Source organism: Borostomias antarcticus (genome assembly GCF_949987555.1).
Source record: "Borostomias antarcticus genome assembly, chromosome: 3".
Classification (NCBI taxonomy): domain Eukaryota; kingdom Metazoa; phylum Chordata; class Actinopteri; order Stomiiformes; family Stomiidae; genus Borostomias; species Borostomias antarcticus.
Genome location: NC_140236.1, coordinates 7982352 through 7999010, shown reverse-complemented (window position 1 = coordinate 7999010; position 16659 = coordinate 7982352). Strand labels below are relative to the sequence as shown.

Here is a 16659-nt window from a genome sequence, read left to right as displayed (position 1 = left end):
TTTCAGCCTCTTTTGGCTAATTCTGGCACATTTAACTTACTGCTTGCACATTTACTTATTAATGTGAACTGTCCCTGTTAATAAATAAAAACAGTAAAGGAAAGCTTTTGAATATACTGTAAGGCATGGCAGTGCAGAGGATATTGTCAAAGAAGATAGTAGCAAGAAGATTATGAGTTGGATTAGGGTCAGTTATGTCTGCAGTTATCTATGAAGTTATTAAGAGCTAATCAACATCTCTGAAGATGTGCCAGTTTTAGCCAACTTGAATACATTTTTGACTGCAGTCCCTGGGCAGGTGTAATGACGGCTACAAAAGACAGACTAATAGAAACAGCAAACATACGCATTTCATAAGAACATATATAACAACAGCTATAAAAACACAGGACACCAATGCATAAAACAAAAAACGAGCAAAGCATGGATTGTTTCATATATTATCTATCTATCTATAGGCTATATCTATCTATCTATTTCTTGCGAGGAAGTCTGGCTTCTTTGCATGCTGAGCAGGGGTGTAGTGGAGGGTAAACACAAGTAAACTCAGTTTACCCACCTCTTTAAAATGAGGCTGAGAGTTTACTCACCTATATCTGATCAACCGTGGGCTATTAATCAATGAGGAGAAACAAGGTGGGTAAACTCTGCACTCGACAAAGTTTACCCACCTCTGTATTTACCTGTATACCCCTGATGTGATCTGTGCTCCCTCCTCCCTAGCTGTGTGAGTAGATCATCAACTTTAATACTTTGAGTGAGAAGTGCTTCGTATGGTGGGTAGAAGGTATCAAACGGCTAAGTGTGAAAAGTAGACCATTACTGGCAGGTGCGTAACCGCCCAGCACAACATTATGGCTACTTGAAGCTGTAGGCAGTAGGCCTACTTTAGGCTATAGACTACTTAAAGCTGTTAAAATATAGGCCTACTGAAGAGTGCAAGGTGACGGATAGCCTAATTCAGTGCATTATACTGTACATTGACAAAAAAAAACTAAATATATTCCTTACCTGTAGGTCGCATAGGCATCATCAAAAACAATGTTAACATTTCGATTTCTCCAGGGATGCTCAATCGGGTTCAAGTCTGGGCTCTGGCTGTGGGGACATTCACAGACATTCAAGGACATTCACAGACTTGTCCTGAAGCCACTCCTTTGTTATCCTGACTGTGTTCTTAGGATCGTTGTCCTATTGGAAGGTAATACTTCGCCCCAGTCTGAGGTCCAAAGCGCTCTGGAGCAGGTTTTCATCAATAATCTCTAGGTTATAGAAACATTACTGCATTCACTAGGCTAAAAACATTGCTGCATTCATCTTTCCCTCCCTCTCCCAGTTCCTGCCAATGAAAAACATCCCTGCAGCATGCTGCCACCACCATGCTTCACTGTAGGGATGGGGGAAAAGAGTGAAATCGCCCTTTTTCCAGTGTTCACAAATAGGATCAACGTTTCACAAATCTAAGATTCTGTTTCAATGAGTCTCTGGAGTCCACCTGATAATCTAGTCCAGATTTGATAGGTCTAAGTGATGTAGTTTTTTATCGGAAACCTGGTCTAATGGTGAAATAAAAAATATTTTTTTTAGAAAAAGTGAAATCAACCTTTAGGCCTACTCTGTTTTCACAAATAGAATAAGGGCAATGTTTGGTGATTTTTCATGCATGGGAAGTCAGACTTCCTAGGAAGAAGAAGAAGGAGGAGGAGAGGAAGAAGAAGAAGATTGGCAAATACAAGAGGGTTCCGGCAGCTGAGGTTGCCCGGCCCCTAAAAACGTTTCCTCAGTTGTGAATGTGAAACGTATTCCATCCATCCTTGTTATGTCCCATGACAACCCTTATAGGCCTACTTATGGTTAGTGCATTTCAAATGAGGCCAATGCTGTAGCCCATTTGATCTATTAATACCAGAAATGCACTTGTTTGTCACGTTGCAGAGAAAACAACTATTGTTGAACCATCATGGCTGGTGCAGGAGCGCCAGTTTCTGGGCTGAAAGGCGCATGAAACGGGAGAAAAGGAGGTGTGTTGGCGCTTGCGCAAAGACACGTTGCCGCGTAGTTTCCCGATTTTTTTTAGGGGAATAGAATTGGTGACGTCATGCGCTGATCTTCTGTGCAGGAGCTCCAGTCACCATCCATTGAAATCGTAGCCACCAGCAACGGAGACGGTGGAGCTCCCAAGAAAAAAATACACTTTTACTTTTTTGTTTTTTATTTTAGTTTGGCATGGATTATTTTTAACACAGCCGAGAACTCCCGGAGCTTTGTTCGAGCATTTCGGCGGTATGGTGTAGTCACATTGTGACCACAATAGACTGAAGAATAGCACAGGGCAATGTGCATCATTTTTTTGCATGCCGATAATCAATAAGAAATAGGCTATACATGACTGTGCAGCGGCCCAACCTATAGCCTCGGCAGGCTGAAGAAAGGCGCTTTCTATTGTTAAATATTCCAGGCTACATCCATACCCTAGCCTACCATTGCAAAGCGTGATTGCGGGCGCAAAGGAACGGACGCCCAGGACTATTGAGGGGGCTCGGATGAGGTGTTGGAACAGACTGCCTGATTGCAGAATCTCAGTCAACTTCCTCTACATTCCTTTATAACAGCAGTGCCACCGGGCATTGCAGAGGACATGGAAATGAGCGTGTTCTTCGTGGGGTTTATCCTCAGTTTGGAGATCACGGCTCCTACCGGAGCGATAGAAGGTAAGAGGCTCGTGTCCCCCTGCATGTGTTCACACACACACTCACTCTCTCTCTCTCTCTCTCTCTCTCTCTCTCTCTGCAAAGGTCCCTAGCTGAGTTGAAGCTACCAATGTCTTCTACCCGTTAGGCTATGGTCCGTTAGAATAGGCCCCTAGGCTAGCAAGGTAACTTGCTGTTGTTGATTGTAAGCATTATGATATTCCATGATTTGTTATGGACCATAAGCACCCTACCAATATGCCAATTAACCACCTGTATAGTCTGCATTTTCAACAGTGCTGTCATTAACTGCAACCAAGTCCCCAACAACAGCTGTAGGCTAAAATGTGTTCAATTCGAGTCTGTATTAGAGATATTTTTCCACAGGCTTCACGCTTGCATGTCGAATTCCTTCAAATCATATTTCAAGATGCTTGCTGACACGACGGAATAAGATTACATTTTATTGGGTTTGGTTGTCATAGAGAATATTCAGTCGGTTGACAAGTTAAAATATGACATCTATGTGCAATGGAAGGCCTGTTCTGTCCATGCATAAACATCGAAGTCCACAATGCCTCCCTTCGAGTAGCTTATAGGCTACGTCGCACTGTTGATCAATATGCCTATACAATGTATTTTGTTATATTGCTGAGGTTATGGCTGCATTTTCATTTCACGAAAAGCACAGCGTTGCATTCAGGTGAAACGTCTCTGTCGGGGAGATTGGAGCAGATTGCACGCGCGAGTTTCATATCAAATCAGTGGATCCCATTGTTGGAAATCGGGGTATCAGTTTTTATGTTTGTTTTGAGTTGCGTGCTACTTAGAACATGAAAACAATTTTGTGGGCGTTCAGTCGTAAAGGTAGCCTTGTCACGGCTTGTCCCGACGTGCACAGCTATAGTGAACAGATGTCTGAAAGCAGAGAATTCATCACAGCATCAAGTGACATACATTCTAAGTGTACTGAATAAAACAACAGTGCGATTGCTCTCTCAACCTCGTTTTATGCGCCCGATTCGTCCTATAGGCCACCCCATATTAAGGATCAGCTTATCTAGATTCCCTCTGCTTCATTGTGGCCACTCATTCTTGGCCCGGATATCCACCATGCGATACGTCAATTGGAACATAATTTGTTGCTTAAAGCTTGTTATTGCCATGGCTGTCTCAAGCAGATTTAAACGTCAGTGCATGCATGTCTAATAACCAAGAACCACAATGCGAATCAAATTTAATTGTAAGAAATTAAGTATTCCCATCAAAAACTGATGATGGAAGTTGGTTCCTGTTTCTTGGGTGTAGCCTTGTAGAAACATATTTTGATAACGCATTAACATGCGCTCTTCAACAATTCAACCTACTCAACGCCTTTGCAGAAATACCCCAAATACTGCTGTGACATGGGTATGCATATGGATGCATTATGTAAGACATAAGGCATCTCAGTTAGTACTTAAACATCTATCTCTCTCATCTTCTGAATGGGGGGGGGGGTAGGCCTAATCATGATAGTTCGAATTTGACGACGCCCATTTGGGAAATGATTAACACTATTAATACAGGAATTTAGACACCAAAACCAACTCTATATCTTGAAATGAACCCCCACCCCTTGAAAATGGAAAAAGTAAAAATAAATGTCGTTTTCTGGCTATTCTGCCATTTGTAGGCACTGACTGTTTTTTCTGCTAATACTAGTGTATATAAATAATTTCACTTTATTCAGAATACTTTGTTAACAATAATTGAATTGCAATTTGAAAGCATTTAGAAAACATTCATTTTTCATTATTACTGAGTCGCAGTGGCATGGAAACGACTTAGGAAGATGGCATCCTCTCAAGACTTTGCTGGAATTTATCATATTCCAGGGTGGTTCTGTCACTCCTCCTGCCCAGGTAAGACCCAGATCCAAACTCCTGTGCGGTTTTCATCATCCTCTTCCCGTTGGGCAGTGTCACCTGTATTTGGAAGATGGGGTCTAACTCAGAAGCATGGTGCTCTCTCTGGCGAACTGGACCTTCAGCTTCATCCTCTGCTGCTTAATATTGTCGTCCAGAGTTTCATCCATGAGAAACTTCTCTACTTCTCCACTGTCTGTGAAGGGGCCACCAGGCCCACCTTTCTTTTCTCCGAGCCATCTCCTGTTTCTGTTCTGCCCCATTCTCAAACTTCTCCATCATGTGTTTACTCCATTTGAGTTCGGCCTCCCTTTTAGCTTGGGCTGCCCCTGAAGGAGGGCGTTTGTCCAGCCCTCAGCTCCTGGCTCTTCTGCAAGATGATTGACCTGCTGGCTGCATTCAGCGTGGCTCGTTTTCTCAGTCTGTAGTCCACCTTGCCACATTGTCTTTCCATGCCAATGTTGTGCACGGGGCTTCCATCGATGTTACTCGCCTGATCGCTCACGGGGTAGTCCATTTTGAAGGCCTCCTCATCAATTCCATAGTCCCTCCTCTGTCCGGCCAGGACAGGCTGTGGGTGGGGCAGCATTAGGTTGGTCAGCTTCTTCACTTCCTCCAAGTGCTCTGCAGCTAGGTCAGACACAGAGTTAAGGACCTCCTCCTTGTAGGTCTTCTTTACGCCACTCAAAAGATCATAAGTTACCCCAGCATATTCAGGATTTCATTTTGGGGCGGGTGGGGGGTTTATTTCATGCTAGGTACACACTTAAACAAAATATCTTTCAAATGACCCAGGCCCATCACCACTGAAATGGACGTAATCAGTTTCCAATTTTTTTTTACATTTTTGACTCAATTACCTCCCTCCCTACCAGGGGGACATTATCAGCATAATGCTACAACCAAAAATACACTAGGACCGTTTTGACCACAGAAACAGGGTAGCCGTTTGTGCCTCTCTTCTACCTCTTATATTCTCTTAAATCTCTTACTGTACATCATCTCTTACTGTACATTACACATTACAACCTTCTCCCTTTTTGCACGAAGGAGTGTCTGGAATGACGGTACAGTTAGTCACCAAAGCTGGCAAACATTTTGTTGTTGTCCCTTCATCCGTTCCGATCCATGTTCAGTCATATGAGAGTGAAGAACTCAGCCAGTAAGCAGAGAGAGGGAGAGAAAGAGAGGGAGAGAAAGAGGGGCCAGCTCCTCCCATCACTGCTGTGGAACATCTGGCCAGAGGAAGACCACTAATCCAGCAGGGATGTGACGACGGGGGGGAGGAACACACTCCTGGGGGGTGGGGTGTGGGTTTTGGGGGGGGGGGGGGGGGTTGGGGTTTGGAGGGGGTGAGCAAAACAAACTTTACCAGGAGGGACAGTCCTGGGAATTGTTCCATATGCCCAACCCAGTGTTAGGAAGTGTCATCCCAACCGGGCAGTACCAAGCACAGCATCTGATGTCATGCTAGTTCCATGCCCCATGACTGGCCAGCTGTCCAGCTGTCGGAGCCAAGGCCAGAGCGGGGGAGAGGGGGGGTGAGAGGATGGTTGTTGTGAGGCCAGAGTCGGCCACTTGAGCTGAAACACGTGGATTGGTTCTGATCATTGCTGGGTCGCAGCGTGAATTAGGGATTGTGGAGGGGATTGGAGAGGCCGAAGTCATGGGGTCAGGCCCCACTCCGCAGTTGCGCGCCCGTACATCTCTCTGGACAGCGTGGCTGTTTCTGCGTTTGCAGATTGTGCTCTTAGAGATGCAAACCCAGCAGCGTCAGGTAAAGGACCTGATGATCACATTTTATCTTAGCTCTGTGAGAATGCCGCAGAGTCGACTTGGCGGAATCACAACAAACAAAACGTGCAACGGAGCTGAAGCCTGTGGGTCAGCAGACGTGGTGATGCAGGTCGCAAGGTGAAGAGGGTGAATTCCTGAGGAGCCCTGGCCTCTGTTTACCTGACCTCTTAATGGGCTCTGGGCCCGAATCCTCCTCAGACCCGTCACTGGAAACATCTGCCAGATAAACAGCCTTCATTATACAAATTCAACAGACAAGAGAAACCACATCACTCCACTGGTTGTTGCATGAGAATAGTCTTTGTCATGCTGGAACAGATGACTGGTATTAGTGGGCTGAAGTGTTCTGTTAGGTGACTCAGAAGTACCCTGAAACCAGTTTCCCCATTAATGCGTTTTTTGAAATGAAAAAAAGTCTAATAGGATAAATTCTTCACTGCCATTGAGGTGCATCTTGCACACCAAAACCCAAACCCTTGAAGGGGCGAAGTACTGCATACTTAAGTTGCTATAAACTTACGCAGCCCTACAGCTGAAGAATTAGCGAAATATGAATCCCCTGCAGCGGGATCCTCAACAATAAACTGTGAAATACATTCCTCCTTACTCTTTCTCCTTCCTGTATTGGATTTGAGATGTGGCGGAGACTAGGCTAAAACCACATTAACATAAATGTCTTCAGTGTGGTTCCCCGCATGAGAAGGAGGTGTAAGGCCCAGGATGAAAGCGGGTTTGTCGAGGTTGAATAGCAGGGGTGAACTGTAATTGGTGTTTTCTGGTGGCTACATCAGTGTTTACCCTGTTTAGCTCCCTAAGACCCCAAAGGAACCGGATGGGTCTGTTGAGCAAAAAATGGGGTAACATCATGTGGGCATTGATGTGGCAGTGTGCTCTGCCTTGGATTGCTGTAAAAAAAAAAAAACTTGGCTTTCGTCTTCCATTTAGTCAGATGTTCTGCCATCAGAGCCTAAAAGCATTTTTCTGAATCGCCATCCAAGTCATAAGATGGCCCTTTTGGCTTTTGGTGGCCAAAACGGAAAATGTCATATGCGTGAAAAATACACTCTAGCATTTCCTCTTTTTTGAGACGTGGAACGCTGATCTATTTTCCATGTATTTCGCACAAAGAGTAGACATAGCTGTTCAAATGTCACAGCTGGTCGCAACGTTTGCCCGACATCCAGCACAAACGTGTGAATCCTGGCTTTGTGACTGTTGTTTTGTTTTTCAATCGCTGTGTGGTGAACTCTTCACCCAGTGGGGGGGGGGGGGGGGGGGGGTGTCCGTCCACTCAGTGAAACAGGACCCTCGGAGCACTTTGGTGACATGACGCTGTAGTTGTTCTTGATTTGCTCTTTGTTCCATCTGTGGCGCACACACTCACACATAAACACACACACACACACACTCACTCAAATGCAGTCTCACACGAACATGAACATAAACACAGACACACACACACACATATATCTCAGATGTTCACATTCAGGCTTGGTTTTGGACGTTTCTCTTGGCTAGAGAATCGATTGAACAACAAGGCCCCTTGGCGGGTTTCCTCACCTGGACCAGATGATGTGCTCTGATAAGATTCCAATTTCATGGACGGCTGCCATGTGTCAAACCTGTCTGCTTCCATCACAACCATTACACTCCGCCATAAAGGGCTGCCTATGCATGTGTGGCATAGCCTCCATGGTTTGCCCTTTCCTCTGGTGCGGACGGGAGCTGTAGAAGTCGCAATGTTTCTCTGCCTATTCATTACACATTCATATTTCTGAGATTAGGGGAAAAGTAAAAAATCAACCATGTCTCTCTGGACTAGATTATAGGGCTCATGTATTGTTGTAATTTCACCAAATAATGGACTACAAACAACAGTTGGTCTGACATGAAAGATGGAACTCCAGTGATGTAAATAGGGCCCGAGCATGGTTTACACTTCCTCCCAGGCGTTTGCAGAGCCAGGCAGACGTACCGACCTTCTTCTTTGATATCATGTAATATAATGAGAGGGTCACAATGGAACGGTTCGGGTGAAATCGAAAGCGCCATAGAATCATGGAGAGGAGAAAAAAAAAAAAAAAACTGTTTCATTCCTTTTTCAAAATTTTCATTAAGATATTTTTGAACTGAAAGATGTTCTGTCCAGAGAACATTCACCATGGCCTAATTCTAGGATTCCTTGTTTGTTTCAGAGGACACAAGTACAGTAAAATCCAGGCTTTATGCGGCTTTATGGCCATCTCAGTTGCAGTCAGCGCCTGGATTTTATGTGGTCCAGCTTTCATTTTGTGGTTCCCACGTTCTGTTTTCATAACAGCTGGATCTGGTTCGACTTTTCCTCCATGGGTGCACGGTTATATACGTGGGGGGCAAAGGAGTTGGCCTGTAGCAACTCTGCCAGGCACAATATAGGCCCCTCTGTTAATGTATATCGTTTCTCTCTCTCTCTCTCTCTCTCTCTCTCTCTCTCTCTCTCTTGGTCTCTGGTGGGTTTCCATCCCTGGCCTGTGATGGCGTGCGGACTCTCATCATCATGTTACCTCTGACCTCTGACTGCCAGCAAGACCCCCCCCCCCCCTCCCCCGTTGTGCTTCCACACAAAAAAGACCTTTTGGGGCACGAGGGGAGGGAACTAGCTGCCTCAAAGTTCAGCTGTTGTTTGTATGCATGTTCAGCCACTTTGAGAATGACTGTTGAGGATTAGAAGCTGAACGACCCGTGGATATTGTGTGTGCGCAGTAAGCCGGCTAATGCGCTGCCCATACTGGCCAGTGGCTCGGACAGCACAAGTGGCTGTTCCTGTTGGATGGACACTGGACAGTGCTTCCATTGAATAAGTTGTGTTTGAGTGACTAGAGTTCTCTGTGTGCGGGTGTGTGTGTATGAGTATGTGTGTGGGTGTTAGTCACAGCCCTATAGTTGTATACAGTCCAGTTGGTCTTTTTGTGGGTAAAGGTTTATCCATGCAGCTCTGTATCTCAATATTAAAGTACCTACCTCCTACCGATGTATCTAACCTACCTCTGATGATATGCCATTTTTATAACCAGCTCTTACTGGTTGTACATTTCAGTTTAAACTAGGCAGAAGAATGAAGGTATGTGTTAAATGGAATCCTATTGTATCATGTTGCCCACAACCTCCTCTCTGACTTGTAAGAGCTCCTCCATTTGGCTTTGTAAAAAAAAAAAGTCCCTTTGAATAATTAATGCACCGCAGATTTCGAGGAATAACAAGTAGTTCCCCTCGCCTCCTTGTTCTCCTTCCCGAAATCCTTGTCTGGTTAATTGTTACCCCTTTCGAAACGGGGGATTCTTGCTTTGAAATATCGCTAAACCGAGCTCAGAGAAATCATTTCAAACTCGACCTCAGGGGCCTAATTACACGCTGCGGTTGTTTTCGCTCTCCTCGGCCGGCGCAGGCCGTGGCGCTGCGAACGGAAGACTCTGAAATTCCATCGAAACGTGGAGCAAGAGGGAGAAGTGATGGCTGATGGGAAACAGCCCTAGTCTCCCCTCTCCGGCTGTGCTCTCTCCACCTCCCTGTCACTGCAGAACACACACACCAAGACAGTCAAGACCCCGGGGCCCATTCATTTATTCACTCAGACCATCCCAGATCCCCCGATTTCTCCTTCATCTCTTCCAGCAACAGCTTGTAATACAAGCCATATTCTATTGCCTGGCCTGGAGATTATTCACCGGGGGACGGGATTGGCCGGATGCTGCAATTCCACATTGATGTGCTCACCGCACGCACATTTTATTTTTAATGCGCCTTTGCAAATATTTGAGCTATCTACAATTTGAAAACATTCGCAGACGTTTTTTCGCGACGGCACGCAGGCTCTCGTGGGTAGCAAACCAGGACAAACGTGCAGCCTGAAACTCTTTGCTCTGGCCAAGAGAGTCCCCCTGCGGAAAAGGGATATTGGAATCGCAGGCATCATCCGTTTATTCTCGGACGCTCTAAACACACTACTGCTAATGGACTCCTCAGTCCTCGGTGGATGATAACAGCCCCTCTTCCTCAAGTCCAGAACCGCGGGTTAAACTCCAAAGCTTCCGAGCTCGTCTCGAGAAAGCACGGAGTCAGGAGCCATGAACACATGAAATCAATTATAAGGTGGTGGAATGCGTTGTGCGGGGATCTGGAGTTGATTTGCGCAGCGGGGATGGCCATGTTGAGAGGAGGCTGATGAGAGGCAGGGAAAGTGGGTCAAGTTGTGTGTCCCAGCTGGGCAGGGCGTGGGGCGAGAGAGCGAGGCCTCCACCATCTGACTGCTGGTGGAGAGCGGGGGACATTCTCTCTCTCTCTCTCTCTCTCTCTCTCTCTCTCTCTCCCACACTCGGTTCATTCACCAGTAGAGTGCGGTTTAATTCACAATTGCTTCAAATGTGCTGAATTCGTTCTCGGATGACCCCCTTGCGGAGTGCGCTGGTGTGCTATCCAAGAACAAACACTATGCACAAACAAACGCTCATTTCCTCGTTGCATAGTGAGAAGTCATTAACCTAGATTGTAGTTCACAGTGTAGTACGCCAGTGTGCAGTATCACTGCTCACCGGGAGCGCTCGTACTTCCTCTTAGGCCGGCTGGATACAGTAGCCTTCTGTGACCTAGACAGACGTGTGAAAAGGCACCGACTTCTCAGGTATACCTTGGACAAATATTATGACAATTTCTACAAAGTGGGCTAGACTTGAAGCATTCCTGAGCCTGGAGAGAGAGAGAGGGAGGGAGAGAGGGAGAAAGGAAGACTTTGTGCTCATTCATATATAATGCGTTCACAGTGACATGCCCGTAGAGCTATGCTAAATGAAATATGCTGCTAGCACAACATTGCAGCGATTTCATCAAATAGTCACGGCGAAACCAGACTGCTTGATGTAGTTGAGGATTTCACCAGACGGAGGTCGTAATAAAGACTGTTCTCCCCTGGAAAGCTTGTCGGACAGCACCATCAATGGCCATTAGAAGGACTAAGAACTTCTCTATCTTAGGTTAAATGAATAGGACTCCAGTGAGACATGAGCAATATGAGATCATATTAAACTTTCATTGTCCCCGAGGGGAAAGGCTCTTGGACACCAAATACTGTTGTGTGTCAATAAAAAAAACAAAATAAATAAAATATCAAGTACCATCAAAAACATAAATGCATCATGTTCATTAGCAAAGCAGTCTAATAGCTGACAGCAGTGGAAACAATTTCCCCTTTCTGGGTTAACAGTTTTGAGGGATGGACAGTTTCCATCGTTCCAGTTATGGCAATGTGATCATCACCTTTCAGCCGAGACAGGAAGTACTAAGACTGTATCAGGGGGAAGGTCTTGTCTGAGATGAAGCAGGAGGTGAACACGTCGAGGACGTTTGTTCCGGAAGCTTTCGGGATCCTTGGTTTAATAGCCGCGGTTGTTTGGATCTTGGGTGCAGTCCCAGGGGGAAACTATAAAGCCCTTCTTTACCCCCCACCCCCCTCCTCTGAGGTGAAACTCTGGTTAACATCCCCAAGGTGATTTGCACCTTCCAGAAATTGTCAGCGTTTTGGCAGCGCCTTTGGAAAAAAAGTGTGAGTCGGTGGGTTCGACTGAATTCACAATCCACATCTCTGTTTGAGATATTTCAGCGGGGCTTTGAAAGGAGAAGGAGGGAGAAGTTGCCAGAACCCCCCCCCCCTTCTCCAGTCCGCAACCTCCAATTAGGCCTGGAGGTTCTCTCCTTCTGCGGTCCCAGGGTACTGGTGTATGGAGCGACGATAAAATTAGAAGGCCGCAATGTTATATTTCCAGTTTTTATGCCCAGTCATGAGGAACAAGTGGCTCTGCCCAGCTGCTCCAGGCAAAGAGGCCCTGAGAGGCCGAGGGGAATGCCCTCACATAGCAGCCCGCTCTGGGCTTCAATACCTCCACTCATCCTGGCCCCTGGGCCGGGTCTATGGGGCGGCTGGTGTGGTTTGTTTGTATGTAGTGACGTTTGTTCAGGCACACGAATCGGCCGTACATCCGGCTTAGCTGCGTTTGCTTAGCTCCGCAGTAGCTGCAGCGAGCTAGCCCTCAGGCTGAGGCAGGTTAGCCCTCGCTCTGGCCCCGGTCTCCGAGAACGGGGTGTGGGCGCGCGTTGTCAGACGCCATTCAGTCTCCTGCCTCCGCCCTCTCTTTCACAGCTGACTCTCTCTCTTCTGTCACGCTTATTTATGCTGTTAGGGCCTTGTAACGTTTTATGTGCACTTTCCTCTTTGAACTCCCGCTTTAGCCTTTCAAACATTACCTTCCCCAGGACGTTTGCCTTTCTTTTCTTTCTGAGATATCCTCGGCCATGTCGCTGGGTTGAAATGCAGATGGAGGAGGGGCAGAAGAGTCGAGATGCAACGCAGCATTTTACTGATCCCCTCTACGACAAAGGTGTTGTTGACTCAATGGAGCGCTGTGACTTGATCCCACCAGCCCTTTAGCTTCTGATTGTATTTATAACAACCTGACACTCATGATTCACGGCGGCTGAATCACCCCTGATACGCGCACACACACGCACGCACACACACACACTTGTGCACAAAGAGCTTAAATCCCTTAGTCTGACACTTTACAGGAAAACGTGACCGCAATGATACACTGCCCTCCCCCTTGTACTCCTCTTGTGATTGCAGTCACATCCAAGCCCCCTTGCGGTTTGCCCCCGCCAACCTCCATCCTCCCCCAAACCCCTCCCTGGCTGCCAAGTGCGGAGGGAGGTAAGTCATCTAGGGAGAGAGAGAGAGAGAGAGAAGGACAGAGAGAGAGAGGGAGTAAGGGAGAGAGAGAGAGGTCTAGTCCCTGCAGAGAATCACAATGAGACAGTCTACTTTGTGCGGTGCGGTGTTGTCCTCTCTAGAACACTGCCGCTCGCTAACACACATGCTGCTCGTTAATATACATACTGCAACTACATAGCTTGCAGATGACGGAGTAGACATATGACATAGTTCAGGTCCCTTTCTCAATGGACATAACCTATAGCTCTTTGAAGACAAGGAACAATTGATACTGTACAGCCTCTGAGAAAATGGACAAAATATTAAAGTCTATTGCTTGGTTCTGGACTTTTCTTCCTATGGGACAGATATAGTGGTTTTGGACAGATTGACAGGCAGGCTCACAGGGAACCGGCTTAATTACAGTGGAGGTTTTACTATGTTGCTCCAAGTGTGGCTGAGTCTATCCATGTCAGCAGACTGGGCAGTGCCAGAGTAGCAATAGTCGGTCGCAAGGGCTAGCTCTGTGGTACACCTCAACAATCTCCACTGGCTGACTGTTCTGAAATACCAAGCTAGGCTTTTTCTGCAGGTCAGTTTTATTTCTCTATTGCTGGACATGAAAGAGCCTCTGAGGGCTTATGTTTGAAAAACATTTCACAAGTAAGAAAAGCAGAGAGAAAAGGTCTTTGTCTACGTCAGTTGAAAGGAACTAACAAACAAGCGAACCGAGAAGCAGTGTTGGGGAGTACGTTTTCAGAGGAGTTTGTTTTGTGAACGGGGTGTCCCTGTGGTGATTTTGGATACAAAAAGCCTGTTTGTGAACTTCGCTTGACCCCCCTAGAATGTCACTCTGCCCTGCTGGGCCCAAAAAAAAGTACTTCCATGAGCCTGGAAAATTCCACAACAGAATCAGGGTAACAGGCACGAATTTAGACGGTAGTTTGCAAGTGCAGAAGTGTCACACCAGCTGACCAACACAGCAGTTCCGGTATCAAGTTGAAGGTGTTAAAATCATTGGCATTTTACAGGTACGATAACATATTTATGTTCTGTCTTTCAGCTCCAAAGACCTGCAGTCCAAAGCAGTTTGTGTGTAAGGACCAGCTGACCTGCATCTCCAAGGGATGGCGCTGTGATGGAGAGAAGGACTGTGCTGATGGGTCAGATGAATCACCTGATATCTGTAAGTAGGCTACTGCCTTCTGAATCTACCCTCAGAAAGAGAACCAGCTCTGGCTCAAATACACTGTTTTCAAACGCTGTTGAACGCCGGAATTTCCTCAAGATCTGTATAGACCGTTTCATGGAACTTTCACACCACTTTCACACCATCTCAACACCCGGTTTGCAGCAAAGTTAGCTAACGCTAGCGGCAGTAGCTAGCTAGCTAATGTTAAAAAAAGATGAGCTATTTCTTGAGACTCCCAACAGTAGAGCAGTCAAGATGTAAATAATAATCCCACCACTGAAAAACAAGGCCCCAAAGTTCATTTGGACACTTTGTAAACGTTTTTGACTTTCTAGCGTTTGACGCAGCAGAAGTTTACTTACACCCAGTCATTGCCCTAGTGACCAAAAATTCAATTGAAAGGGATTAGATGCATCGCTGACCTATGGGCCATGGTGGACTTCATTCAGGAGTCCATAAGCAATTCATTTAATCCACTTGGACCATATAGGCCTACTGACATCCCCTTTCTGTAAACTCACTAATCAGGCATTACACTAAAAGAGACCCAGAGATTGTTGACACAATGTCCAGACAATTTAATAAGGGCCTAAGTAGATGATTTGCTCGAGTTCTACCCTCTATCTGAAGGACACCAGTGCCTGGCCTGGCTGCTGCTGCCACCCGTGAGTTATAGCTCTAATTACCAGGCCTTGTTTAGTCTGGGTGTTTCAGGGATGAGTCTGCTCTTGTCTGAACTCTGGATGATCTGTGTGGTCCTGGGAGAACCTCGTCCCAGGCTCTCAGCATCTGCCACCCTCTCCCCTATGCCACCTATAAACACACTCTCTGGAGAAAAGCCTTCCTGTGTTTATTTTTGTATTCTTTTTAAATAGTTTTTTTTTTTTGCCTGCTTGTGTTTATGCTGAAGCTCTTAAAGGCATTGTGTGTGTGTGTGTGTGTGTGTGTGTGTGTGTGTGTGTGTGTGTGTGTGTGTGTGTGTGTGTGTTTGTGCTGTCTGTCTGCCTGTCTCTGAATGTCTCGGTCGGTTTGTGTGTGTGTGTGCATGTGTTTATGTGTGTGTTTTTGTGTCTGTCTGCAGGTCTCTGAATGTGTGTTTTTGTGCATGCGTGCTTGTGTGTGTGTGTGTGTGTGTGTACACATATTTATGTGCAGGCCACACCTTACATCTGTCTGTCATGCCGCACAAACATTTTCACAATAGTCTGGCTCGCACAAGCGAGTGGCTGAATCCCAGCATCAAGGCATTTGTTGTTGCTGGAGAAAACGCACATTAAGTATTTACAGATGGGTGTTTGGATTCAGTATGTATGAAATAGCTGGGTGCAATAAATCATGCTCTGCTGTTGTGATGCTGATAGACAAATAAAACATTTAATGTGGGTGTTGAAGCGCAGAGAAAGAAAGAAGGAAAGAAGGAAAGAAAGAAAGAGAGAAAGAAAAAGAAAGAAAGAAAAATAAATTTAATTTCCTTTGCGTATTAATTACAATGGGTTCCTCTCCAGGGAAGAGAGGGAACTCCACCTTCTAAGGTTCCGTCACCCTAAAGCCCGGAACACACCGAACCGAGGGTCGGCCAGCTACTTCTCGGAACCGCCTGCCGGCCATACGCAGCCAGAATACAACATGAAATAATTATCACAACGAAGGAGTAAAAATTAGTAACTGAGTTGGGAGCTACACTGTTTTTTGCTCGGGTGTGACCGACGCTTGACGCCGATTCTACACCTTGGATCGGCCAGAAAGGGAGTCCGTGACCTCTCCCGTTCAGCTCTGACGTGGGCTGATGGAAATATTCTCATCAAATCTAGTTCATAATAGATCCACCAGTTGGACCTCCGCCAGGTTCTAATCCCGGTCCCAGTAACTACACTCCTCTTTCTCCTCCATCTTCTTTGTCAGACTCCGTTTTCACTCTCTCTCGTTATAAACAGATAAGGAGGAAGCAGAATGCCCTCAGCCCACTCCTCTTTTAATAAAAGAAACACAATATAAAGCATTCCTCCCTCTATAAGAAGGGTTAGGCTTTCTCCAGTGGCTTCACAGTTCTATTCCCCTTTCCCCTCCAGACCTCACTATTGAAGATTCAAGATCTGTTTCTTTCACCATGTACATGGTCTATACATACCAGGAATCTGACCAGGGTAATGGCATATGCTGATGAAGATGACACATGACAGGGTGCAGGACAGGACAGTGCAAGGACAAAGGCACAATGAAGACAATATATATACAGGATAGGTAGACAGATAGACAGACAGACAGACACTTTATTGATCCCCCTAGAGGGAAATCTGGTGTAGAATAGTGTGGTGAGTGCATGCACAGTGCGTGTGC

General features: G+C 46.1%; 1 protein-coding gene across 1 annotated transcript in view; it reads left to right on the top strand.

Annotated features, from left to right (window-relative positions):
- Positions 1–2146: 2146 nt before the first annotated feature.
- Positions 2147–16659, top strand: part of LOC311307085 (low-density lipoprotein receptor-related protein 1-like) — a 101076-nt gene continuing 86563 nt past the window's right edge. The window contains exons 1-2 of the mRNA XM_084435843.1: positions 2147–2711; positions 14194–14316. Coding sequence (XP_084291969.1) covers positions 2639–2711; positions 14194–14316 — 196 coding nt within the window. The 5' untranslated portion in view covers positions 2147–2638. The remainder of the gene's footprint in view (positions 2712–14193; positions 14317–16659) is intronic.